Genomic DNA, 26562 nt, shown 5'->3' on the forward strand with positions numbered 1-26562 from the left:
ATGTAAATTAGTGAATTTCAGTTTTGTCTAAATGTACATGATCCAAACTTGGTGCTTAAAGGGATAATTCACACAAAAATGAAAATTGTCATCATTTACATTTTATTCCAAATCTTTCTTTCTTCTGCGGAACAGAAAAGAGAGAAAAAAATTATGAAAAATGAAAAATGTATGCGTGTGTAATTTTTTTTTGACTTGCAAAATATCTCTTTTACTGTTATATAGAAGAAAGTAAATCGAACAGTCAGTGTTATTTTAAACTAAATCTAAACATATTCAAAATAGTTCAAATAAAGCTAAAAAAGTAAAATAAAAAAAAAACTTAAATGGAGATATGTGAAGTATATAAATGTGAAATAACTGAAATATATGAAGCCCCACATGTGACATGCAAGAAAAAAATAATAAACAAAGTTTTGAAATCGAATGCATGACATAATAAATCGTTCCCTTGTTGTACTAAATCATTCGCGCAACATCGTAATTTGTTGCCTCATTTTACTAAATCGTGGGCTAAATCAATTTTAGTTGAATCAAATCGATGGAACAAATTATTATATTGTGTGCACAATTTGATTTTATTTATTTATTTATTATGTGCATGTCATGTGTGGGACTCCGTACAAATAAAAAAAGTTTCTTTAAAATGTAAGTAAAATGAAGCTGCAATTGAAATAAAAATAAATAATAACAGCTAAACAGAAATATAAAAACAAAAAAATAAATAAAACAGGTACATAAAATGTGAAATGTAAAGAAAAAAAGCTAATTCAAAATATGAATAAATACTATAAAAGTAAATAAATAATATTAAAACCATACTAATACTTGTTTGGAACAACATGAGGGTGAAAAAATAATGACATTGACAAATATGTTAACACAAATATGTTACAAGATGTTACAGAATTACTTGTTTATATAATGTACTTCCTGGCTTTATTAGACCATACATAATTTGTGTAATGTATGGAGAAAATTGGGTGTTTTTGAGGCAAATAGTAATACAAGAAACATATTTCATAATGCATATTTCATAGAAATCCCATGCTTACTTACAAGAAACTGTTTGAAAATCAATCATATATTGATTGATTAATAATGTAACATTTTGTAACTCCTAAAGATGTGATGTCTTTGTAAAGCCTTTATGTAGCTTTGCACTTATAATTTAGAGAGAGATTGGGAATCCTGTTATTCTTTACCGAAGAAAACGTGAGTTGCTGGATCCCAGAAGGTTAGTTTAACTATATAATTGAACATGAAAATTTGTGGCCATCACAAACCCTGCTGACTGACCATGCGCGCTGCTTAAACCTCTTTTTAGTTTATAAATAGTTGAAATTTTGCATTGATCATTCATATTTCCTACAGTTTAATTTGTGAAAATCCAGGTAGTCTAAATAAGTAGACTAAATAAGTAGAAAAAAATCCACCACAATAACCCAACAATCTAGATTACAGGTCAATCAATGTATTTATTTATTTATTTATTTTTTATAAAGGTCTGTTCTTAACCTTTTGCATTTGGTACCCAGAGTCTGGTTATTTCTGCGTAATTCCCAGCCTTACAGCATATGTAAGGAAATTGCAGTCAGATATGACATAATGGAGTGTTTTTGAATAATTACAGTAGTTTAAGGAGGTGTTACTGGCTAAAGAGTTGCCAAATTAAATTCATTATTGTCCCCCTGCATCAAGTTGTTTATTGTAATGATGATGGAGCTCTGGCCCCATGTGGACTACACATGCAGTCCATCTAGCGCTCTGCTCTGCTCTCTCTCGGTTTGAAGACAAGAGCAGCCGTGCACCCCTTTCATCAGATGACGTTTTCCTCACAGCTATCATTTGGACACCGTTTTTCCTAAAACTAAACATAAAAAGTCTGTGATGAGTGCAGGACGGACCGTCGACTCTGAAATGATTGATCAGTTTAAGGATTAGAGCAGTATCAATGGTTTCGCTGCTGAGGCTGATGTTCGAGCTTGTTGTTTTTAAGTTCTTTACGTTTTGGTTATGATTTCCATATTTTTTTGGTGCTTTGTTTTTTTTATTTGGCATGTTTCACAGTGCATGCTGGGTAACTGCCCTTCTGCATTTGCTTGCTCAGTTTGTGCACATTTTTTGTTTGATTTCACCTTATTGTGCGTAACATTGTGTTGTAGCCCAAGTGTTCTCTTCACTGTGTGTTGTTCACAGTATAGTGCTGTTAGTGTGTGTATTTTAAGTTGAAGACATCTTAAATGTGTAGATTTTAAGTTGTTTTCATTAGTATTTTATTGTTTAAACATTTTTATATTTTAAATTTACTTTTTTTATTGGTAAAATGCTGTTTTTTTTTCAACATGTATTTTCATAGTAATATTCAAACTGTTTTAATTTTAATTTCTGAGCATTGGTGTGATTATACAGTCATAAAGAAGTTTGAAATTGAGTGCAAGAAATGTCAACAGACAAATAGATAATGTAGAATAATCCTCCGTTACTTTTTTGACAGAAAAAAAATTTGTGCTATTCTTTAAAAGTGCACTCAGTAATTGGAGTGAAATTGTTTAATGTACATTCAATCATATCAGTAGCCTAAGAAATTATAAGTTTTATTTTACAGTATTGTCTTTTTATTATTATCTACCAGTTCAATCCCGATATTATATGTAAAAGAGTCATATTGTAAAATTGTATCAATGTTGAAAACAGTTGTTATGTTCAATAGTAATATTTTATGGAAGCCTTTATAATATTTTATGGAATATTTTATTTCAGGGTTCATTGCTTGAATAGTAAGTTCACAAAAGTTTAGTTGGGGTCTTACTGACCTTATGTATTACTGAGTGCACTTTAACGCAAACACAGAAATAGTTATAAAGGTTAAGGCATCACATAATGACATCAGTCATTGCTTTCATCGGTGGTACCATAAACTTGAGAAAAAAAAAAAAACCTCCCCCGCAGTAGTGAAACACAATCAGTAGCACAGTCACGCACCGCTGATAGCTCATCCAAACATGGAGACAAGATGTCTGACATAAGCCGAGACAGAGTGTGTTTGTATCCATGCCAGAGACTCTGTTCTGGAGTAAAAAGAGTGAGAGCATTGTCATACAAAACTCTCCGATTTAACTAAAGCTCTCAAACGGGCATTTTTGGAAAAAGGAAAACATGAATAATGTGTCTCTCATCAAGCCACCCCGTTGCCAGACGCTGTTGGCTTTACACCAAGCCATCAACTCAGCAGAGTCTTCTCATCCCAGGACAGTCATGCATGCAATTACTACCACTCATTAAATACAAGAGGCCAGATCTGTGAAGATCATTATGCGTGATAGCATCCAGACACTGCACCCATAAAGCCTCATCGCGTCCCTCCGGCAAATAAAGCACACCTCTCCAGCAACTGAGAGTGCGCAGGCACATACGCCCAGTTACAATTAAGGTCAGCTGCCCCTGTTCTTTGTAAACTCGTGAGCACATCACGTCTGCCGAGGGAAGAGAGAGTTAGTTTGGACAGATTTAGATTGATGACCGTGCATGGTTAAAGCTCTTGAGACTTTGACCACAGCAGTACTGGAGTAATCCAGCATGGGAAGTGAAGTGATCCGCAAAACCCCATGGCTAAAGCTCAACTCTTTAACCTTCTGTTGCATAGAAGGCCTGCTTGACAAATAAAGCATTGTTATTGTTCTGCAACAGTAATAGAAGTGGCCATTAAGTTGTTAGGATAGTAATGATGGACCGTAATCTTTTATATAAGTCGGATCATTACAGACATGAAAAAAAAACTCTTGAGAACAACTTCGGTGTGTAATTTAAAGCGCATTAGTGCGTAGTTTGGTATATAGTTTAAAGGCTTTAATCGCAACCTTCAATTGAGGGATTTTTCAGTGACTCTTTCTTCAGACTACGTTGCTGTGCCAGTAGGTGGCGTTGAATCATTTACTATATTTATTTCTTCAAACACACTGATTTATTCAGTAATGAAATGTGATGGAGTTACTGAATCACTGACTAACAAGTGTCTTTAATGAGTGAGTCATTGAAATTAAATGTGAGTTTCTTCATGAGCAGTATTGGGGAATTACTAAAAAGTAATTAGTTATAGTTACTAGTTACTTGTTACAAATAGTAACAGTTAGAAACTGAATTACAGTATTATAAAAGTAACTAATTACCAGGGAAAGTTATTAACTATTGTGTCACATTTTTTTTTTAAAGTTCAAATATGTCAAAAAACTTGGATCCCCTCAATATTAAATATGTTAAATGAATGAAATTTAAATTTTACGTTTTTGAAAGTACATTTAGCATCAGTCAGTCAAGCATTATAAACATGATAATTTAGCTTTAAACTTTAGCAGTTAGAACTTTAGTAATTAGAATAACCATGAATGCATATTTGTCATGTTGACTGAACTTAAGACTGGTGGTGCTTAAGATATTGTTTGTAATTTAGGGGGGAAAAGGGAAAAAAAAAAAAACTCAAAATGATACTGATAAGATAACAAAACTTCTACGAATTCTACTACTGATAACAATATAAAACCCACTAAGGATTAATGAGTTGTTGGGTTCATGAATATTAATCATGTTGTCTGTGTTCGCTCAAACTGATTTGCTGAAATCAGAACAGGGACAATAATAGGTGAGCACCAGCCAATGAGATTGCCGTTTGCGCATTAGTTCCGGCTTCTACCGGAGAAACCAGCAGTTCTTAAAAGCTGAAGAATTCCAAAGGAACTCTGTTATTTTGAGAGGAAAATACAGCAAAGAATAACGTTAACATTTAGTGCGTCAGTTCTGCACGGTATAAGACTGTCTCGCTCTGTATCTTTCTTTGCGTGTGTGTGAGACAAAGCAACGGCTTTGAGTTTACGGTTCGTCAAATACAGGTACGCTGTGCATCCATTCAGATGAACTGAAAAATAAAATTATAATAATAAAATAAATGATAGCAGTGCTGCATTTTATTGACAGTAATGGTAACGACGATGTAACGTTGTAACGTTGGAAACTCGTTTGATTACTTGTCACTGAAAAAAATAATTATTTATAACAACGTTATTCCCATCACTGTTCATGAGAGAGCCTCTAGATTATTTATTTAAAAACACAGATTAATTCAGAAATGTAAAAGAGTGACTGCCTTTATGAATGAGTCATTGAATCAGTTACTCAACCAGTTTGATTAAGAAGACTTATTTGTTCAGGAATCAAACTTGTTTAGATTTTAATTCAGTTTAGAACAGACTACTTCGGATCTAAAATGTAAGTTACTTAATATTAAATAAATTGTTTGTTGTACTGTTGCATGAACAACAACTACCTTGTTTGTGTAATCGTTGCTTAGTTCAATTCTTGCTTCCTCAGCTTTAGTTAATCCATCACAGAAGTGCTATTCGAGTGCTGGCGATGCCAGTAGATGTCAATGCAGCTCACTTCTAGGTTTTGGAACAGGTCTGGAGTATGAAACTAGATCTTACTATAGAGGCAGAATAAATGAGCCCCAGAAGACCGTGACCTCTGGAACAATCTAGTTGAGTCTGTTTGTTTGTTCCATCTGATATATTGCGAGTTTTTCATTCGGTGCCTGTCCGGAGAAGTCACGGTTAGAGTTCATGGCAGCCACAGATCCAAAAACAATTTAACCGCTTTTGACAGGGGTTCCGATACATGTCAGTTAGTATTGATGTACTTGTCAACATGCGTCCTTGCACAAGGGTGGTTTGGCTACAGAGACACGGCTTATTAAAAACATTTGACAATCCAACATTAAAACATAAGATTCAATTTTGCTTGTCCTGAAAAGTTCAAAGCACTGCATTTAATGTTTTAAACCATGTTTATAAATATGAGGTAAAACAACATGTGCTGTTATGACTGTAACGGACAGTGAATATTTGAAAGCCACAGCATTTAATGTTTTCAAGACATATTTGGTTATTATGACTTTATGCTCCTTTTTAGGATATGCCAGAGTTTTGTTTTATTTTATGTTGCACTCTTCAGCTGAATTTTCCCCCTTACAGGCACATTGTGGTCTGTGGTCATATCACGCTCGAAAGTGTTTCCAACTTCCTTAAAGACTTCCTACACAAGGACAGGGATGATGTCAATGTAGAAATTGTTTTTCTTCATAAGTAAGTACAATTCCCTTTGGAATACATTTTTATAATCTTGATGGAGCCTTTCCGCACTGTAAAGAATATAATGACTGCATGTTCCCAAGAAAAACAAATAAATCAAATATAGTTGCCTGTTTTTATGTAACAAAGAGATCAGCCAATAAGCTGTTTTGACATTCTTTTGTTAGCCGCTAGCGGCGCACAAACGGCACATTGTTCCTATAAACTCAAAAAAGCATTCTTCTTCATTAGTAACACACTTTTTCTCTTTGCCAAACTCTAGTATTTCCCCTAATCTTGAGCTGGAAGCCTTGTTCAAACGTCACTTCACTCAGGTGGAATTCTATCAAGGATCGGTCCTCAACCCGCATGATCTAGCAAGAGTAAAGGTAACGCCATCAAAACTTCAAAACTTTTGATCTTACAGTTTATTAATGGGGTCAAACATTGATACATTATGTTAAGTTACATTATTGATTGCATTGATACTCAAGTTCACTTCCAGAACAAAAATTTACAGATAATGTACTCACCCCCACATTTCAAGATGTTCTTGTCTTTCTTTCTTCAGTCGTAAAGAAATAGTTTTTTAAAAGCCAAACATTTCAGGATTTTTCTCCATATAGTGGGCTTCTATGTGGACTTCCAAAATGCAGTTTAAATGCAGCTTCAATGGGGTCTAATCGATATCAGCCGAGGAATAAGGGTATTACCATTTGTATACTTTTTAACCTCAAATGCTTGTATTGTCTAGCTCTGCGTGAACCGCGTGCATTCTGGGTCAATACAGTTAGGGTATGTCGAAAAACTCCCATTTCATTTTCTCCTCCAACCTCAAAATCGCTGCAAAAGTACTGACCCAGTGTTTACAAAGTGAACGCACAAGGCGGGTCAGACACCCTTTACAAAAAAAGGTAAAACAGCGATGTAGGGTGATTTTGAAGTTGGAAAATGAGATAGGAGTTTTTTGACATACCCTAACTGTATTGACCCGGAATGCACAGAGTTCACGCAGAGCTAGACAAGACGAGCGTTTGAGGTTAAAAAGTATATCAATTGTAATTTTTATTAGAAAATAACCAATTGTTTTGCTAGATAAGTCCCTTCTTCTGTGGCTGGGATTATTTAGAGCCCTTTGAAGCTGCATTTAAACCTGCATTTTGGAATCTGTACATTTTTGTTCTGGAAGTGAACTTCTCTTTTGAAGAAGGAGTTGACCGAAAAATGAAAATTTTGTCATTAATTACCCACCCTAATGTTTCCAAACCTTTGTTCATCTTCGGAACACAAAATGAGATATTTTTGACGAAATCAGAGAATGCAACTGGCACATTAAAGGCCCAGAAATGTAGTAAGGATATTAATAAAGTAGTCCATGTGACATTAGTGCTTAAACTGCAGTTTTATGAAGCTACGAGAATACTTTTTGTGCGCAAAGAAAACAAAAATAACAACTTTATTAAACCGTTTTTTCCTCTTTCGTCAAGTCTTCGATGCGTGTTCATGAGAGTACCTTGACGCATGTGTGCGGTGCTGCTGACGCAGGAGGCAGGGTTCTGAATCCAGATGCTGCACCTTGTTTACAAGCAGAGAAAGACACTTGCTGTACATAAAACGTCTTTGTAAACATATCTGAAGATTTTGACAGAGAGAATGACTTCAAATTTTTTGCCTTATTTATTTGAACCAGAATGTACAGATGACAAACTAAGAGAGATGGACGTTCTACATCAAAACGCTGGCTCCTGTGTCAGCAGCACCACACGAATGCGTTGTGATACTCTTGTGAACGGTGGTGGAGACTGACGTGGAAGAGAGGAAATTGTTGAATAAAGACGTTTTTGTGTTTTTTTTTTTTTTTTAATGCACAAAAGTAATCTCGTAGCTTCATAAAATGATGGTTGAACCACTTATGTCACACGGACTATTTTAATGATGTCTTTACTACCTTTCTGGGGTCCTTTAACGTGTCAGGTGCGTTGCTGTCTATGCAGAGTAAAAGAGCTCTCACATTTAATCAAAAATATCTTAATTTGTGTTCTGAAGATGAACAAAAGTCTTACAGGTTTGGAACAACATGAGGGTGAGTAATTAATGACAGAATTACATTTTTGGGTGAGCTATCCCTTTAATCAATTTATGTTCATTACAGATACAGAATTGTAGCACATTGTAGATAATAATGCATCAGATTGTTAGTATATTTTTGATGTTTTGATGCTGTTTTAAACACTGAGGCATCACCTTTTCTTTTCCATCTTGTACAGATCGAGTCAGCGGACGCCTGCTTGATTCTTGCGAACAAATACTGTGCAGACCCCGATGCTGAAGATGCCTCTAATATCATGAGGTCAGTTCGGTGAAGGGTTACGTTTGCTATCAACACATTTGAGCACACTTATTTTGATGTTTGTGGGCAGCACCATACAGCACAATCACACTAGGGACATCCTCCTGTAAAAGAGATGTATTGAAAGCTGATGTCTTTCACCCTCCTGTGCTGTTAAAGGAAGGTGTGAATGGGATACTCGGCGTCTCAGGTCAGATTCACACGTTATATCTGGACACAGATGAAAGGAGCCAGGAGGAATTTCCTTTGGGATGGAGTCAAGTAATATTGCTCTGAAAAAGTGTGTGTGAAGGGAGGCCAAACATATTTCCCTTCCTCCTTTCATGCTGGAGATGTTCTTTAGCCACGAGTAATGCACAGAATTGCACCCAGTCTGGACTGTTTGGAAAATGAAATATTAATTTAGGCAGGTCTCTGAGTGCTCTTTTGAACTAATGTGTTATAGAGCAGCTTAATATGGAAATAAATTCTGCACCTCTCTTACGAGACTGGAGAGAAATCCAGACTGGATTTCACAGGGAAATCACACGGTTCTGCCACATATCACAGGCTCCTCTATGGAAATGAAAGATTAATTCATTTTATTCATTCAGCAGATGCTTGTTTTTAATTCAAAGTGACTTACGATGGTGAATTCTGGGACAGTCCTCCTGGAAATTAAAGGTGCATTCAGTAGGTTTTTGTTCACATGAGGGAACAACCTGCTCTATGCAGAATAAAACAGATTTTTTAGAAGATTAATATGTCTAGAGTCTTCATCTCGTATGAGTGTACATCATTTTAATGATATTTCTCAAAAGTGCGATTCATATACTACGTTCACAAAAGTTCGAGGCCAGTATGAAAGAAACTACTGAATGTGCCCAAACTAAGTTGAAAGAGAAAATAATAGATGCTACTTTTTCTTCATTTCCCCACAAATGCTGTTTTATGTTGGCTTTAACAAAAATAGACTTTTTTTTTAAATATCAAAAAAAAAAAAAACATAAATTAAAAAAATCTTACTGACCACAAACTTTTGAATGGTATTGTTTTTTATTTATTTATTTATTTATTTTTTATTTAAATAAGCAAGAAACTACTAAATGTGCCCAAACTAAGTTGAAAGTTAAAATAAAAGATACTACTTTGTCTTCTTTTCCCCACAAATTCTGTTTTATATTGGCTTTAACAAAAATAGACTTTTTTTTAAATATAAAAAAAATTAAACATAAATTAAAAAAATCTTACTGACCACAAACATTTGAATGGTATTGTTTTTTTGTTTTTTTTTATTTAAATAAGCAAGAAACTACTGAATGTGCCCAAATTAAGTTGAAAGAGAAAATAAAAGATACTACTTTTTCTTCTTTCCCCCACAAATGCTGTTTTATGTTGGCTTTAACTGACCTGCAAATGAATACAACTTCCCTTTCTTTCACAGAGTAATATCTATCAAGAACTACCATCCAAAGATCAGAATAATCACTCAAATGTTGCAGTACCACAACAAGGTAGGAAGTGTATTTTTTTCTGTTGCGATGTCAATTTAAATCAACATTAAAATGGTCAATAGCTAAACAGAAAAAATGATTAAAAAAAATGATGTGCCATATGAGAACAGGCCATCATATTCGGTCCACAGGAATCAAATACAGCACGTCTACATATTTTTTCCCTTCAGTGTTTATCCCCTATTACAGCAACATGAGCACAGCTTTGTATTCATCAGGGAGCGCTGGAACAGGAGATGGATGTTAATGACTTGATGGATGCTTTTTGTTCATGGGACAGTTCACTCGAGAGCAATTGAATGTCAACTGTAGACAACTGTTTTAGAGGACTGTCAGCGAACCCGCTGTGCTCGCAATGAGATATGAAATAGTGACGTGCTACTGTTATGAGATTTGCGTTATCAGTTTGACAGATTTATGTAATCTAACAAGGTAGGGGAGACTGTGAGTTGTTGTAACACGCTTTGTTTTGACAGTGTTTTGTACTGTTTGTTTCAAACCTTAACGTAATATATAATAAGTTCTTGTTTATCTGCTACAAATTAGTTTAGATCTAGCACTTCTCCCTAAACTGTAAGAAATGTATCAATTTGCTGGTGTTTTTCATTACTGCACTTGTTAGACTTCTCAGCAGGGGACATTGTTAACTTCCCCTCGTCTCGTCCCGTGTGTCCTCAGGCCCATCTGCTAAACATTCCCAGCTGGAACTGGAAGGAGGGTGATGATGCGATCTGCCTGGCCGAGCTGAAGGCAGGCTTCATAGCCCAGAGCTGCCTGGCACAGGGCCTGTCCACCATGCTCGCCAACCTCTTCTCCATGAGGTCATACATCAAGGTACCGTCAGCCCGTCTTGGGCTTTGATAAAACCCATAGAGTAGAATCAGCCTCCATCCCCACTTCAGCTCAATCAGCAGGGCCATTATGGCATGGAGTAAATCATCTTCTGAGCCCGGCGGTCTCATTTGGGACCGACTCGGGACGGCAACACAGCATTGCCGCTGCCATTATGAGGTAATTTATATGAGTCAATGGCATGGTGGAAGTGAGGATGTAAATTAGTGGTTTTTCCTCTCGCTGAATTTACTGTCCTCCTGCGTGCCGATAGAGCGGGGAAATGCGAACCATGTGCCTGTTTCATAGTCAATGAACGGCACCCCAAAGCCATCTTTATTTATCGTCCAACTGAACCAGACTGCTCAGAGCCGTACGGATCGCTCTTTTTAAGAAAACACTAAATAAAACGGTCTGAGGCCTGAATGGCTGCAGTGAGGTGGTGGGTTATTATCAGGTGGTTTAGATTTGGATGGAGCCCTTTGGAAAACGGAGAGATCAAGAATGAGCGATCAGACTGAAGAATTTCGCAGAGATTGTAAAACTTATTCTGAAATCCACAAGGGGCTGTATTTTACTCTCTTTGATTTTTTTGTGCAGGCTTTCAACATGGAGAGCAGCATTCTCTTGTCATAAAGAGATGAGGAATGACTTTATAATGACTGTTTAAATGTGGCATGTGCGGAAACATCTGCAGGGCACATCACTCTTCTCATAAAAGCATTGAAGAGAGACAGCCCAGACCACCCATGCCAGACTGCTCATTTAAACACACATATCTAACCTCTCAGACCAACGTCCATACTTATAAACGATACCATGGTAACACCAAAAACAAATTCTGTGTCTCAAACAGGGCATCTGTTAGGGTGAAAAGGATCAATGAGTCTGGCAACATACTCTTAATAATACTCTTACCTCTTAATCCGTTAACTGTGCAATGGAAGCATTATTTTTCTTGTACACGTCAGCTGTAATTAGGTTAGTTGTAAAACAGGCTCTGTCCAAATACTGACATACACACAAAAATGACAGGTGCGTACCTTGCTTGTTGAAGTCACTGTTTAGTAGGTTTTCAGTAGAGCAGGGGGGAAAAAATAAACATAGAATAGCTTTTTTTTTTTTTTTTATTAAACTGGTTTACTGAACAAATTGTTGCTTTGTCTTTAAAAAAGCTAAATTATAATTAACATTTTCTTAAAGATGACATATTATGAAAATCTGACTTTTTCAGTGTTATAATCGGGTCCCTGTTACATCCAAGATGTTCATGTCTTTCTTTCTTCAGTTGAAAAGAAATTATGTTTCTTGAGGAAAACATTTCAGGAATGTTCTCCATATAGTGGACTTCAGTGGTGCTCCCAAGTTTAAACTTCCAAAATGTAGTTTAAATGCAGCTTCATAGGGCTCTAAATGATCCCAACCTCAAATGCTCGTCTTGTCTCATGTCTGTGATGTGCATGTGTAATCCGGGTCAATACAATTAGGGTATGTTGAAAAACTCCAGTCTCGTTTTCTTCTTCATTTAAACTGCATTTAAACTGCATTTTGGAAGTTCAAACTTGGGGGCACCATTGGAGTCCACTATACTGATCTAATTTCTGAATTTGTTTCCTGATTGAAGAAAGAAAGAATTGAACATCTTGGATGACAAGAGGGTGAGTAAATTATCTCTGTATTTTTGTTCTGGAAGTGAACTTCTCCTTTAAACATGCATGAAATAATACATTAGCAGGTTAAGTAAAATAGGCTATAAAAAAAGCTAATATAGTGCATATATTTAAGAAAATGTTCTTCTCTAGAGTTTATGTCTCTAGTGAAATAATGAGCTGTGGACATGGAATTGCTTGCCTGAAGTAAATGCTAATGCTACGTGACATACTTACAAGCTGTTTTATTGACATCTTTACACTTTTTCGTAACGAAAGTAACAAAAAACAAATCTTATTGTGATTATTGGACGGAAGTCATGCTGTATGATGTCTAATGAAGGTTTATTCATGCATTAACTGAAACAGCATAGCCGAAAAGATCGATCTTGGGATTTAATATGATTATATTAGCCTGAAGGTTATTTAAAAGGTAGTCTGCTCCAAAACAATGACAAAATAGATGCTGAAGCTGCGGTGGAAACGGTCAATTTTCTATACGGTCAATTCAGTTCAAATTTATTTGTATAGCGCCTTTCATGATACATATCGTTGCAAAGCAACTTTACAGCATATTAAAGTTTTTACAATATATTTAGTAGTAGCTTACTAGTGGTGTCTATGTCAAGTTGATGTACATATGGCAGAGATGTATTGTAAAGATCAATTAATGATGTAATCAAACAGACGAAGAACACTAAATTAGTAACAAAGTTTGGTAGTGCTGTATGTTGTTTCAGGGTTGGCATCATCTCTTCTTAAGTGTTCTGGATCCAGACTGAAGCTTGTGAACTCCTAGTTACCACGGGATGTCAATCCCATGGCAGAAACAGAGAACAAATAGGAACATAATTAGTGTAGCTGCTGTTCAAACCAAGCAAACAAAGATTTGTTCTACCAGAGCTAAAAGATTAATAATGTACATTTGATCAGATATAACTGCAGTAAAAGTTTATGAGATGCATTATTTGAATGCTTGGCTAAAAAGAGTCTTTAATCTAGATCTAGATTTAAATAGAGAGAGTGTGTCCGATCTCCGAACGTTATCAGGAAGGCTATTCCAGAGTTTGGGAGCCAAATGCGAAAAAGCTCTACCTCCTTTAGTGGACTTTGCTATTCTAGGAACTACCAAAAGTCCGGAGTTTTGTGACCTTAGGGAGCGTGATGGATTGTAGCGTTAGGTACGCAGGAGCTAAACCGTTAAGGGCCTTACATGTAAGAAGTAATATTTTGTAGCTGATGCGGAACCTAATAGGTAGCCAGTGCAGAGACTTTAAAATTGGGGTAATATGATCATATTTTCTTGACCTGGTAAGGACTCTAGCAACTGCATTTTGGACTATCTGTAGCCTGTTTATTGAAGATGCAGGACAGCCACCTACTAGTGCATTACAGTAGTCCAGTCTAGAGGTCATGAATGCATGAACTAGCTTTTCTGCATCAGAAACAGGTAACATGTTTCGTAGCTTGGCAGTGATTCTAAGATGGAAGAATGCTGTTTTTGTAACATGAGAAATGAGATTTTCAAAAGCCAAGTTGCTGTCTAATATAACACTCAGGCTTTTGACTGTAGTGGAAGTAACAGTACATCCATCTAGTTGTAGATTGTAAGCCAAGAGATTCTGTGCACTGTTTTTTGGTCCAATAAGTAATATCTCTGTCTTATCTGAATTTAATAGGAGAAAATTATTGGTCATCCAATCTTTTACATTTTTAACACACTCTGTTAACTTCAATAATTTAGACGTTTCATCTGGTCATGTTGAGAGATATATTTGAGTATCATCATATAGTTGAGTATCATCATGGCACATAGTGTACTATATAGGGGACAGGGAACAATTCAGACATATGGATGAGATTGTGGCTGTCATACGCTGTCAAATGCGGCTTTACCGAACTCAACGGCTCTGGCCCAAGCTTATGTAAATGAAACACTATTGGCTATTTAAAAAAGGGGGTGGGATCACTTGATATGTCCCGTCCTCTCTTACTGTTTCAGTTGAAATTGCTTCAATACATAGAATAATGCAGTGTGTTTCAAAGCGCTTCAGTGGACCTTTAAGAAGTAATATTGATTTGTTAACGTGAAGATACATAAAACTGGGATTTCAAGGTTTCAAGCATGCAGTGGTTTAAAAAAAATGCTGTATTTATTTGGTACACATGTGTACTGAACCAAACGACCCTTATCAAAGTTCATGGTTTCAATAAAAAACATTAAGTATTTACGCTTATGTAATGCAAATAATGTAATGCATGCATAAGTAAATATTATTATTGTGTTTAATGTCCCATAATCATGAGTTTGATCCTTTAACTTTAATTGACGACCAAAACAAAGCCTCTGATATTGAAAGTTTCGAGCTAACATTTCTTGTTCTTATGCAGCACAGGTGTTTTTGTAGGCTTTCATCTGAAATATCTTCAGTCAGTTTCCATTAGCAATTTCTCATAAGGCACAGTGATACCTCAAATAAGACAACATAGACAATGTGTGAGAGTGTATGGGCAGTCTATCTACTGAAGGAGCTGGGTTACAGAGGGCCAGTGGAGTAGACGGCAACATGACTGATTTGAGTGGGCATTCAGGAAGCAGAGCATGAGGGTGTTACAGAAAGGTGTTAATGAGACCCGCACCCCAGAGACACACACATTCACACAGCCACAAACACATTTGCATTATGTCTGTTGTCCTAACTATAAATCTCTGACGTGTCGTGCCGTTCACTACAAATAAAACCGCAAGAACGTTCAGCATAAATCTTTTATCTGGTCTCTTCAGGTTTAACAAAAAAGCAGTAAGCAAGAGGGGTTTTAGATCGGGCTACCGAAGGAAATAATTGTTCAGTGGGTGCGAGAGAACACGCCCGTAACACTTACATCAGCTCTGACAGGCAGGGCGCAAACACGCGGGGTAATTTAGGGAGCCTACGGTAAATGGCTGCCATCTCTTTAGGACTAAATGACAAAACTCTACCCATTAGTGCCGCCCTGAAAGATGCCTGCCCAGAATGCAAGTGCTCTTAGTCTGGCAGTGGGAAAGGGAGTCGGGCCTGGCTTTGAAAGCGCCTCTCTTGACTGTCTGTCAGACAGACGTTGGCTAAGCGAGATGGCTGACTAATGGCAGAGTGTTTGCCTAATAGCCCCGCTGCTTATCACAGCCCCACCCACCCCACATCCTGAGACGCATGTAATGAGAGGATGATGAAGAGACCAGCTGTAAGCTCAGACACAGGAATATGCCTGGCCTTTATTCTCTAAGGTTGAAATGTTACAGGTGTGAAAGAATGATATTGAGCGAGAGAGGAACTTCAAAGTGGAAGGCATGTTTAAGATGTGTTTTGCATGAATGCCGCTCATGGTATGAGACCATATGCGATGCATCTTTGTGGTTATCCACCTTAGTCAGAGTAGATGGCATATTTAATTTGATGTGCATGAAAACAGCTTTGAGGCACAGAATTATATAAAATGCATACAGTAGATACACTGAGTTAAGTCACATCTAATTTTCACAACCTATGTTTTCTAGAGCTTTTTGCCCACTGGAAGAATAGTTGGAAAGACATGTTTGTAGGAGGATATTTCACCCAAAAATCTGTCATCAGTTACTTTACTCTCATGTCGTTCCAAACCCATAAAAATTAGAAGATTAGAATCTGTGTTAATCTGTTCATTCTTAAAATCTTCTGAGGGGAAACTGCTTGATTCGTATGGATTTCTTTAACGATATATTCAATAGAGGCAGAGAAATCTACGGGGCACGCAAAACTATTGCACTGTAAAAAAAAAAAAAAAAAACAATTTGTTGAGTCAGTTTAAAATAATGTGTTACCCTGCTGCCTTAAAATTTTAAGTTCAGTCAACTCAAATAAGTTTAGTCAACTTGAAATGTTAAGTTGTACTAAGTGACTAATTAGATATTTGAGCTGACTTAAAAATTTGGTTTGTTAAACTTAAAAGCTCAGTAAGTAACCCAAATATCAATCAGCTCAAATATCTAAGTTGTCACGTAGTACAACTTAACATTTCAGATTGACTAAACCTTTTTTTGAGTTGACTGAACTTAAAATGTTAAGGCAGCCGGGTAACAAATTATTTGAAGTTGACTCAACAAAGTTTTTACAGTGTGTGCTCACGAGAAGCTTTTCACATATACACAGGTACGTTACAGTGTCTGATTTATGTAAACTATAACCTATTTCCTTTGTCCGTTACTGCAATTTTACCGTGAAGAAAATGAGAGTATGGATTCACATGTCCTAAAGACCTATTTGCTCAAAAATGGGCTTTTCTACCTATATCACGGCTTTATGTCCGCTTAAAAGCATCCTGAGATGCCTAAAGAAAACATGTCTTGAAATGGGCTAATGGCACAATATTGTGTGCATTTGCCAAGCTCAAGACAGGTCCATAAAGCTGAATTCAAGGGTCCAGTATACTTATAATATCACAGCCTTAGGTATGTCCGCTTTAATGTGTCCTATGTGATGGCAGAGAAACCTTGCTGTGAAATAGACTGATGGGGCAATACGGCTGTGCTTATTAAGCTTTAATTTAAAATTTCGTTAGAGCAGTTTGTTGGCTGAGGCTGAATCCAGCTCCTTATTCGTTTGTCATATACTGAAGTGCCTTTATATAATGAGAAGCTTTGTCCATAAATGGGCCATTCTTCAGAATTGGTTGGAAAAATGCTTTGTCAGATGTCAGATTTTTCAGACATTTGAACACATTTACCTCAAAATGATGGGACCTATCTACTCACACCTTGTAGCTGTGAGAGAGGAGGACACAGGAATGTTTCCTGATCATAAATTCAGGGGTGTAGTTAAAATCTCAGCCAATGGACAGTAGTGACATGAAAAATGCAGGATACTTTTTTTTTTTTTTTCTTTTACATAAAGTTTCATGATTTACAAAGAAAATAATAATTGTTTTGAACTTCACTTTTTAAAACAACAGCAACAATGGAATAAAATACAACAATTTTTTCAATATTTTTTTTCATAAGTTTATTTACTTAGGGTTTAGGGTTCAGGACAACCACCTTCCACCTACCCAGTAAATGATGATTTTATACATATTAAGCTTGCCGATATTTAAAAAATTATTGTGGGTTTCAATAGATAATAGAATGGTCTTAGTAAACATCTAAGATTTGAATTCTTAAATGGTTTTTAAATGTGTTTTTTTGGTTGTGGGACAGCAGTTTGCAGCAGTTCTGTAGAATGGCTAATATATAGCTGCTGGCACTGCTGTTAGAACTGAATGAATCTGCAAAGGTGCATTAAATCTGACAAAGTGGATTAATAAAGGATGTTTTGATCTTGTGAAATAATATTTTAACACATATATATATATATATATTTTTTTAACTGGCCTTTTTTATGTGGGACAATACATATATTGTCCTATCAAAATCCAAAATTCAAGCACTTTTTACTTTACCAATCGCTTCTAAAAGCATTTTAAATGTCAGAATCAGAAAGGTCTTTATTGCCAAGTGTGTTTACACACACAAGGAATTGATCTTGGTGACGGGAGCTTCCAGTGGAGGAAGTACCGACAGTACTGACATACATAATTTAAGGTATTAAAATGAAATATAACAGTAATAATAAGGAGAATCAACAATAATAAAAAAAAAACAAAAATAAACAACAACAACAAAAACAATAGCAATATGGTAATAAAATATAGAGAAAATAGACAGGATTATTAATGTTCAAATGTGCTAGTTTACAGATGAAAAGTACATCTGTACAGTCCTGAGATGTTATATATTGTTCAGGTGGAATATAGCTTGAGGGAAAAAGCTGTTCTTATTCCACTCAGTGATGATATAGGCCTATCTGTGTCAGAATACAAGAACAGAAGCAAAGTCTTTGTATTGAAAGCCAAGTTATAATGGATCTAATTAATTCCCGTTTTCTTCATTGCAAGATGGCAGAGGGACACAACTGGAAACTGCAAAAAAAAATGTTGCAAAAGTTTCTCATGCGTATGTGAAAGTCTGTATTTTTTAGTTTTGCAAATATCCCTTTAGGGGCTCAGTGGAATTTGCTTGGATTTCATTAAAAATATCTTAATATGTTTTTTTAAAGATGAGAAAAAGTGTTATGAGTTTGGAATGACATGCAGTTGAGTAAATGATGACAGAATTTTCATTTTTGGGTGAACTATCCCTTAAAGGCAGATATCTTTTTCTTGAGACTTCTTGTGAAAATGTTTAGACATGTTCTGCTATCTATCCATTCCCATAAAAATTAAAGATGGCGTCCTCCCTGACTGTGTGTATCTGAATCCAACTGTTTTTGCTGTGCAGATTGAGGAGGACACATGGCAAAAGTATTACCTGGAGGGAGTGGCCAATGAAATGTACACTGAGTACCTGTCCAGTGCCTTTGTGGGGCTTTCATTTCCTACAGTTTGTGAGTAAGTATGCTTCTGCTCTAAAGCATGGGAGCTTACAGCAGCCGTTACTCTGTATACAAACACACTGTAGTAAGTATCATAAATTCTTGCCTTTTAATATACTGCCAAATTTACTGCAAATCTGAACTGTCAAATGTCCTGACCAGATGTGATGTGATACATTGTCAGTGACTAACAATTTGTTTATCCACACTGAATGTGAAACGGTTGCTTGACACAGTCACAGCCAATTGGAACAAATTTGATGTTTAATGTACTGTTATGTGAACCAATGAGATTTCATGGTAATATGCCCTTCTGATTGCACTAAATCGACATGATGATAATGAATTTAAATAGCTAAATGATGACTTGTGGACACTAAATGTCTGTTCTCTGTTTCAGGCTGTGCTATGTGAAGCTCAAGTTGTTGTTGATCGCTATTGAGTACAAGTCGGAGCAGAGGGAAAGCAGGTTTGTTCCCCTTTGGTTCTGAACTCCACCATTCACAATACACTGACCAAAGAGGGGCAATGCAGTTGTGTCCCTCATTGGTCCTACAGACCCCCTACAGCATAGTTATACTTTTTTACTCGCTAGAGCTAATGTTTTATCATTAAATCTCTCTGCAAGTAATCCAATCTGGTTTCAAAGTGAAATGGCTTTCATTGAGACAGCAGCATGTTACGTTCTGTCACTGGAGGAAGTTCGCCTCAGCTCGACTCTCACAGCATCACAGTTGCCGATCACTGTCTGTAAGAGTCACCGTGAAGCCAAAGAGCCATGACATCTGCTCAGACTCACTGTGCTGTATTGATGAGGGTTTACTCTCCGAGTAAAGAGCCTTCTATCAATAGCACTCCTGTGGCATTCTGTTAAGTGACCCATTGGAACTAATAACATGAAGTACTCTGTCTCAGTAACTTCGACTTTGCCAAATCCCACCACCCCTTCCCACATCCACAACCTGTGTTCCAATGTTTCTGTACACTGTAACTCTTACTAATACATTTTGTGTACACAGTGTGTACTAATGAGTGTGGTTTAGAACACAAGTTGGCCTGAAAACGCACACGCGTCAAAATATCAGCCCTTTTTATAATAGGGATGGGGATAAGTTTACAGTTGCAACATTGCAAGGAGCGTTTATATGGAATGCCAAAGAGTAATTTACATATTTTAGTATTTAATGTGTATTTTAACATGGCTTATCCAGTCAATTTAGTCTTAACTATTCATTTTATAATATTAGTTTTATAGTTTTGATTATTTTGTTTTTAAATTCAGTGATGGCATTAAAAGACAATGATCAAATGAGATTAACTGTATTTCTTTTAGAACTATTTAATTCTCTGGATTATCTCAAAATAGCTTTTAACATATGTTTTTTAATATATAAACAATTTTCGTGTGTATTATATACACTGCTGTTCAGTATTTTGGGATCAGTAAGATTCTTTTTTTTTTTTTTTTTTTTTTGTTAATGAAGTCTCTCATGCTTATCAAAGTTATTTTTATTTCAAAAATACAGAAAAAAGGTAATATTATGAAATATTGCAATTTAATATAACAGTTTTCTAATTTAATATATTTTAAAGTTTATTTATTAATTTATTTATGTGATGCAGTTGCTGGATTTTCAGCAAAAATAGAAATCTTTTTTAACAATATTAGTCTTTACTATCACTTTTTATCATTTTAACATTTCCTTGCTGAATAAAAGTATTAATTTCTTTCAAAAAAAAAAATTACTAACCCAAAACTTTGAACAGTAGTGTATATTGTTACAAAAGACTTTTATAATAAATCAGTATATTAGAATGATTTCTGAAGGATCATGTGACACTGAAGACTGGAGTAATGATGTTGAAAATTCAGCTTTGCATCACAGGAATAAATTACATTTTAAAGTACATTAAAATATAAAATGACTATTTTAAATCGCAATAATATTTCACAATAATACTTTTTTTTTCTGTATTTCTAATGAAATAAATTCAGCCTTGATGAGTAGAATAGACTTTAACTTTGATGAGTAGAATAGACTTTAACTTTTTTTGCCATGATATCTGGATTCAGAACAATTATGTACTAGTTTTCTCCTTTTTTCCCACTCTTTTTGAATCGCCTGCTAAAAATGTAACCCAGAACCTTGTTTTTCCCCAATATCACATTAAAGTGCCGCTCAAGTCCAGTATTCCCCGTGCCAACACACGCAACGACTGTAAAACGAAAGTTATTTTTTACAGTCACTCAGTGTGATACAGTTCATATAATTTGATTACCTTCTAATGGGTGGCTGTTAAACTTTGGTTAATAACTTTGCCATACTTCACATAATGGCAAAACCTTTAGAGGGCACAACGTTATCCTTTAGCGTAACTCTCAATTTGGTGTCCAGGGCTGGTCTAAACTTGGAAGCGCACGTTGGCATTTAGACCATAATTTTTCCTTTGTAGGACAGACGAGTTAAACCAATGCGAAGTCTGTTTTTTTTTATGGTGGAAGTGACTGTTTTGCCCTCTACTTTAGAGACTGACAGATTTTCCTGATTTTAATATGCAGATACAGATGACTGACACCTCGCCTCCTTTTTTCCCAGTCTATGTTTGATTTATAATGTTTTCTTGTTGTTTGCAGAAGCAGAAAGCGGTATGCCCTCTTCATTATCTCACCCCTCTACACTTTAGATCAACTGTGGGAGAAAAGCTTAAGGATATTGTACCACCTCCCTCTCAAAAATGGCCAAAATTTCTCGCTATCTCTCATATTGTGATTCTCTTTGTGCTTAATGCACTAACTTCTTTGCAGGCAGAGAGAGTAGTTGCTATTGGTCGATTCACTTGTTTCTTCGTCTGTGCCGTTCACATACTGTATCAACACAGCGTTTATCCACTCCATGTTCGTTCATCTCTGGTTTTTGTTCTCGACTTCCTCTCCTCACCTTTTTTTTTCCCCGTTTGATTATTTTTCAGTGTTCATCAGCTGCAAATCATTTCAGCCTGTGTCTTTTTCAGCGTTGTGCTCTCCATGCGAACAGTACTTCATGTTTTTTTCACTTATTTCGTTAATGCACTAAGAAAAGTGCCCTAAAAATACTAGTATTTGCCCCTTAAGAACTGATGTGTCTCAATATGCTAAACACCGATTGGTTAGTAAAGGCCACACTATTCATGGCGACCATCTTTGCCTTTTCTGTCATTACCACTTTAACACTGTATTACGTTTGTGTGTCTTTGTGTGCGTCGGAGCGACTGTGATTTATAGTTCTGTGTGCGTGTGAGATGTTGATTCTGTCGAGTGCGAGTGTGTGTGACTGAACTGTTTGTCAGTGTTTGTCTAGAACTGACGTTCATCATGTCCCCAAATGCCTGTGCGTCTCTGAGTAGATGTTTATGAAGTGAGGTCACTTCCTGTCAGTTTGGTGTTCTATACAACAATCCAACTGCACAGAAGTTACTGCAACAGTTTGCATCTACGTGCCGCTGCGGTGGCTGCACCTGCTCTCTTTTAGATGTGCCCTTGGTTGTGACGCTCTTGGTAAACGCATGCCCTGTCACGTGATGTGTGATGCTTGCTTTGTTTCCCATAATATGAGGTTTGATCTGAACTGACGCCACCGTTTCGATGCAATCGGTCTGCGAACGGCCCATTGCATAACGCTCCTGTATGATTTTGTGTCAAACGGTGTGAAAATCTCAGATTTGGGGAGCAACGTGTGTGAATGTGTCCGTGAACGAGTCTGTTTGTATTCATCTTCTGAACGGCATGTCAAATGTGCTGCTTTGCGCTAAGGGGGCTATTTAATCAGACGTAAAGCTCGGTGATAAATAACCCAGGACAATGATTTCAAGCAAGACAGAGCGCTTTTGACATTTTCATTAACTGACCAGCCAACTTCCGCTTTATGATGGATTAAATCCCCCTCTTTCGGCCTTCGTTTCTGATGACGAGCCCAGAGGAAAGGATTTTGATAGACTGCATGTATCAAACGGTATTTAAGCATATTGATTTTAGAGAGGCGATGATGCTGCCCAGCGTTTTGAGTTTGTGGAATAATAGGATGTCTTTTATGCACCTTTCCCTTTCGTCTGGGCTCTCTGGCCTTGGCGCTCTAGTCAGGCTGGGCATTTGTGAAGTGTTGCAGCCGCCACTCAATTCATTGTTGATTCCTAACAACTGGCAACCATTGATGGCTGTGTTGTGTCGTCTCGTCTCTGTCTAATTAATGGGGAATGATACAGTGGTTCAGTAGTGGCTCTGTCTACACTGCTGAACCTCTACAGTTACAAACCAGACTCTCCCAAATATCTGGCAGAAGCTGACATTGGATTCATAAACATCTAAAATTCCTTGCCCACCAAGGGAAGTCACACAGAGACACTGACAGCGCTAGCTTAGCTTTGACAGTGACTGGTATTTGTTCACAATAGCCTGGGATTGAGCAAACGCTAGGAGCCAAAATTCAGAGCAAAAGTTGTGTTGGCCAAAAAAAATCTGTCGTTTGCTGAATTTGAAAATGCTTTGTCATTTTGACATTAAAAAGAACAACTCAAACCTAAGTTTTTAGTTTACAATTGCCATATTTACATGTTTTGTATTGATTTAACATGCGCTACCATTCAAAATAGATTATATATATATTTATATATATATATAAATACTGTTCAAAAATATATATATATATTTAAATATGTGACTCTGGACCACAAGACCGGTCATAAGGGTCCATTTTTTGAAATTTAGATTTCAACATCATCTGAATAAACAAGTTTTTGATTGATGCATGGTTTGTTAGGATATTTGGCTAAGATACAGCTACTTAAAAATCTGAAATCTGAGGGTGCAGAAAATCAAAATATTGAGAAAATCGCCTAAAGTTGTCCAAAAGAAGTTCTTAGCAATGCATATTACTAATCAAAAATGAAGTTTTGATATATTTACAGTAGGAAATTTTCAAAAGCTCTTCATGGAACATGATCTTTACTTACTATCTTAATGATTTATCCTAGAAAAATTGATAATTTTGACCAAAACAATGTATTTTTTACCAATTGCTACAAATATACACATGCCATTTATGACTGGTTTTGTGGTCCAGGGTCACATATTTTTATGCAGCAAGGATGCATTAAATTGATTATAAGTGAAAATAAAGACTTTTACAGTTACAAAATGTTTATTTCTTCCCCCCCCAAAAAAAAAAAAAATTTCAACATTGATAATTAGTAATTATTTATAAGCAGCAAATCAGCATATTAGAATGATTTATGAAGGACCATGTGAAAGTAAAGATTGGAGTAATGATTCTAAAATTTAAGCTTTGCATCACAGGAATAAATTGCATTTTAAAATACATTCAGTAGAAACCAGTAGTTGTAATACTGTTAAATTAATAATAATAATAAGTAATAATACTTAAATAATAAGTGATAATATTTTACAATATTAGTGTTTTAATGTTTTTTGGCTTGGGTAAGCAACTTCTTTTAAAAAAATAAAAATAAAACTTATCAACCCCAAACTTTTGAGCAATTAAAAAAAGGATCAGTCTTAGAGCATAAATGACATATTTTTTGTGTTATCTGGCTTACTGAATGTCATTTACTCTCAGATAAAACAAAATATAATTTTGATAAAAGTTTTGTTAATATTGGCTAAAGCAAGATGATATGTGACCCTGGAACACAAAACCAGTCATATGGGTCATTTTTTTGAAACTGAGACTTATACATCATCTGAAAAATATTGAGAAAATTGCCTTTAAAGTTGTCCAAATAAAGTTATTAGCAATTCATATTACTAATTAAAAATTAGTTTTGATATGTAGGAAATGTACAAAATATCTTCATGGAACATGATCTTTACTTAATATCCTTAAGATTTTTTGCATAAAAGAAAAATTGATAATTTTAACCCATATGTATTTTTGGCTGTTGCTACAAATATACCCGTGCTACTTATGACTGGTTTTGTGGTCCAGGGTCAAAATTAGTGTTTTAATGTATTTTTGATCAAATAAATGCAGCCTTGGCTGAGTGACTTCTTTCAAAAACAAACAAACAAATAAAAACTTTTGAGCAATACAATAAGATCAGTCTTAAAGCTTGAATGAAGAAAAAGAAAAATATTGGCAATATTAGTTAATATAAGCAAGATGAAATGACACAGTCATATCTGTATATAAAAAGTCAGCAAAGTTAAACATGATAAATAAAAATATAAAATAACAGAGAAATATAATTCAGTCTGTCAGAGTGACAGATTGATTATTGGTGGCACAACTTCTGCCTCCGTGCTTATTTTTTAATAGGTTATACAACAACGGTAAAGTAATAACCATGGCTTGTTAGCTGATGCTTTAATGTAATGATGCTTTTAATAAAGATTTTTGGAGTTCCGCTTTCTTGTTTGCGCAGTAGCAACTTCAAGCAAACCTGCATGGCTTGCGTTGGCTTAGTTACGCTGTTGCCGTAGATTCAGAGACCCAGGATGCACCTGAACTCTTGGTGGGCTAGTCATTCCCTTGCTTTCCACTGCACTAAAGAAGGAATTAAATTGCGCTTCTGTGTGGCGATAGACCTCACACCATGAGTATCTGAAGGCCTGTCGACCAGAACGCCTAGACTGTTTCTGGCCCAATTTTAATTCTTTCTTTTATCTCATCACCTAATCAATTCAACCTAAGACCATTGTGAAAAAAAGAATTAAAATGGGCAAGCCATTCTGTTGTGTACTGTACTGTATATGTGTGAAACCAAGTGGCCTAAGCAGTGTTTTTGAATAGGTCCCTTTCCCTGCAGTATTTTTTGACAAAAATTCCAGTATCAAAATTTGAGGCAGTATTTGCATGTTTTCTCATCAGGCTTCTCAACAAGGTCCAAAATCAGATGTACCATTCCTCTTGATTAGAGTGTTTTAAAGTGCAATTTTGATTTTCATTGTTAATGACAATGATCCTTTTTTCTGACTGAACAGTATTCTGATCAACCCGGGAAATCATGTTAAGATGCAGGAGGGGACGTTGGGATTCTTTATCGCCAGTGATGCCAAAGAGGTGAAAAGGTAATCATCTCCTCAATCCATTAGGTTACTTGTGTTCTTGTATTTAATTTTCATTTTTTAGTACAAAAACTGAAATATGAAACTTGAAGCAGAATGTTCAATGCTTTACTGTCTTTCTTCAGAGCATTTTTCTACTGCAAAGCATGTCATGATGACATCACAGATCCCAAAAGGATTAAAAAGTGTGGCTGCAAGAGAAGTAAGTACACCCGTCCGTCGCTCGACTCAAGGTCTGAACGGAAAGTGTCCGGCAACTCTTTTTCACTTTGTAGGGCAGTGCTACATTGTGTAACATGTCAGATATTGCTGTTTCTCTTGCATTTTGGCTTTTGTTTCATATTGTAAATAAAATAATAGACTGATATCAGGCTCAAAAAAGACACTTGCAAGGCAGCAAACAAATAATATTTAAAGTTTAGATTTTTTAGATCACAGTTTTGCTTTTCCATTCACATACTATTTACAAAAACCAAATCACACTTTGCACACAAAATTAAGTTGTTAGCAATAACATTTTTGGTAACTATAGTGCTTACACTTGAAAAGAGCCACTCTTCTTACAATTTCCCCCCTTTTTTCAACTATTTGAATTTGACGGCTCCCATTAGCTTATAGGATAGTAAAGTGTACATTAAATG

The 26562-nt window shown here is 35.9% G+C and overlaps 1 protein-coding gene across 18 annotated transcripts in view; it reads left to right on the plus strand.

Moving 5' to 3' along the window:
- kcnma1a (potassium large conductance calcium-activated channel, subfamily M, alpha member 1a) overlaps positions 1 to 26562 on the plus strand; it is a 249221-nt gene that overhangs the window by 163812 nt on the left and 58847 nt on the right. For 10 of the 18 annotated variants that reach the window (XM_051125701.1, XM_051125718.1, XM_051125717.1 and 7 more), the window contains exons 10-19: positions 6024 to 6134; positions 6403 to 6508; positions 8387 to 8469; positions 9893 to 9962; positions 10641 to 10796; positions 18771 to 18880; positions 19265 to 19333; positions 21500 to 21511; positions 25838 to 25924; positions 26047 to 26123. In XM_051125701.1, the coding sequence (XP_050981658.1) occupies positions 6024 to 6134; positions 6403 to 6508; positions 8387 to 8469; positions 9893 to 9962; positions 10641 to 10796; positions 18771 to 18880; positions 19265 to 19333; positions 21500 to 21511; positions 25838 to 25924; positions 26047 to 26123 (881 nt within the window). The remainder of the gene's footprint in view (positions 1 to 6023; positions 6135 to 6402; positions 6509 to 8386; positions 8470 to 9892; positions 9963 to 10640; positions 10797 to 18770; positions 18881 to 19264; positions 19334 to 21499; positions 21512 to 25837; positions 25925 to 26046; positions 26124 to 26562) is intronic. The other 8 variants (XM_051125702.1, XM_051125704.1, XM_051125710.1 and 5 more) reach the window with 1 other exon arrangement.

The sequence above is a fragment of the Labeo rohita genome, chromosome 13, assembly GCF_022985175.1.
Source record: "Labeo rohita strain BAU-BD-2019 chromosome 13, IGBB_LRoh.1.0, whole genome shotgun sequence".
Classification (NCBI taxonomy): Eukaryota; Metazoa; Chordata; class Actinopteri; order Cypriniformes; family Cyprinidae; genus Labeo; species Labeo rohita.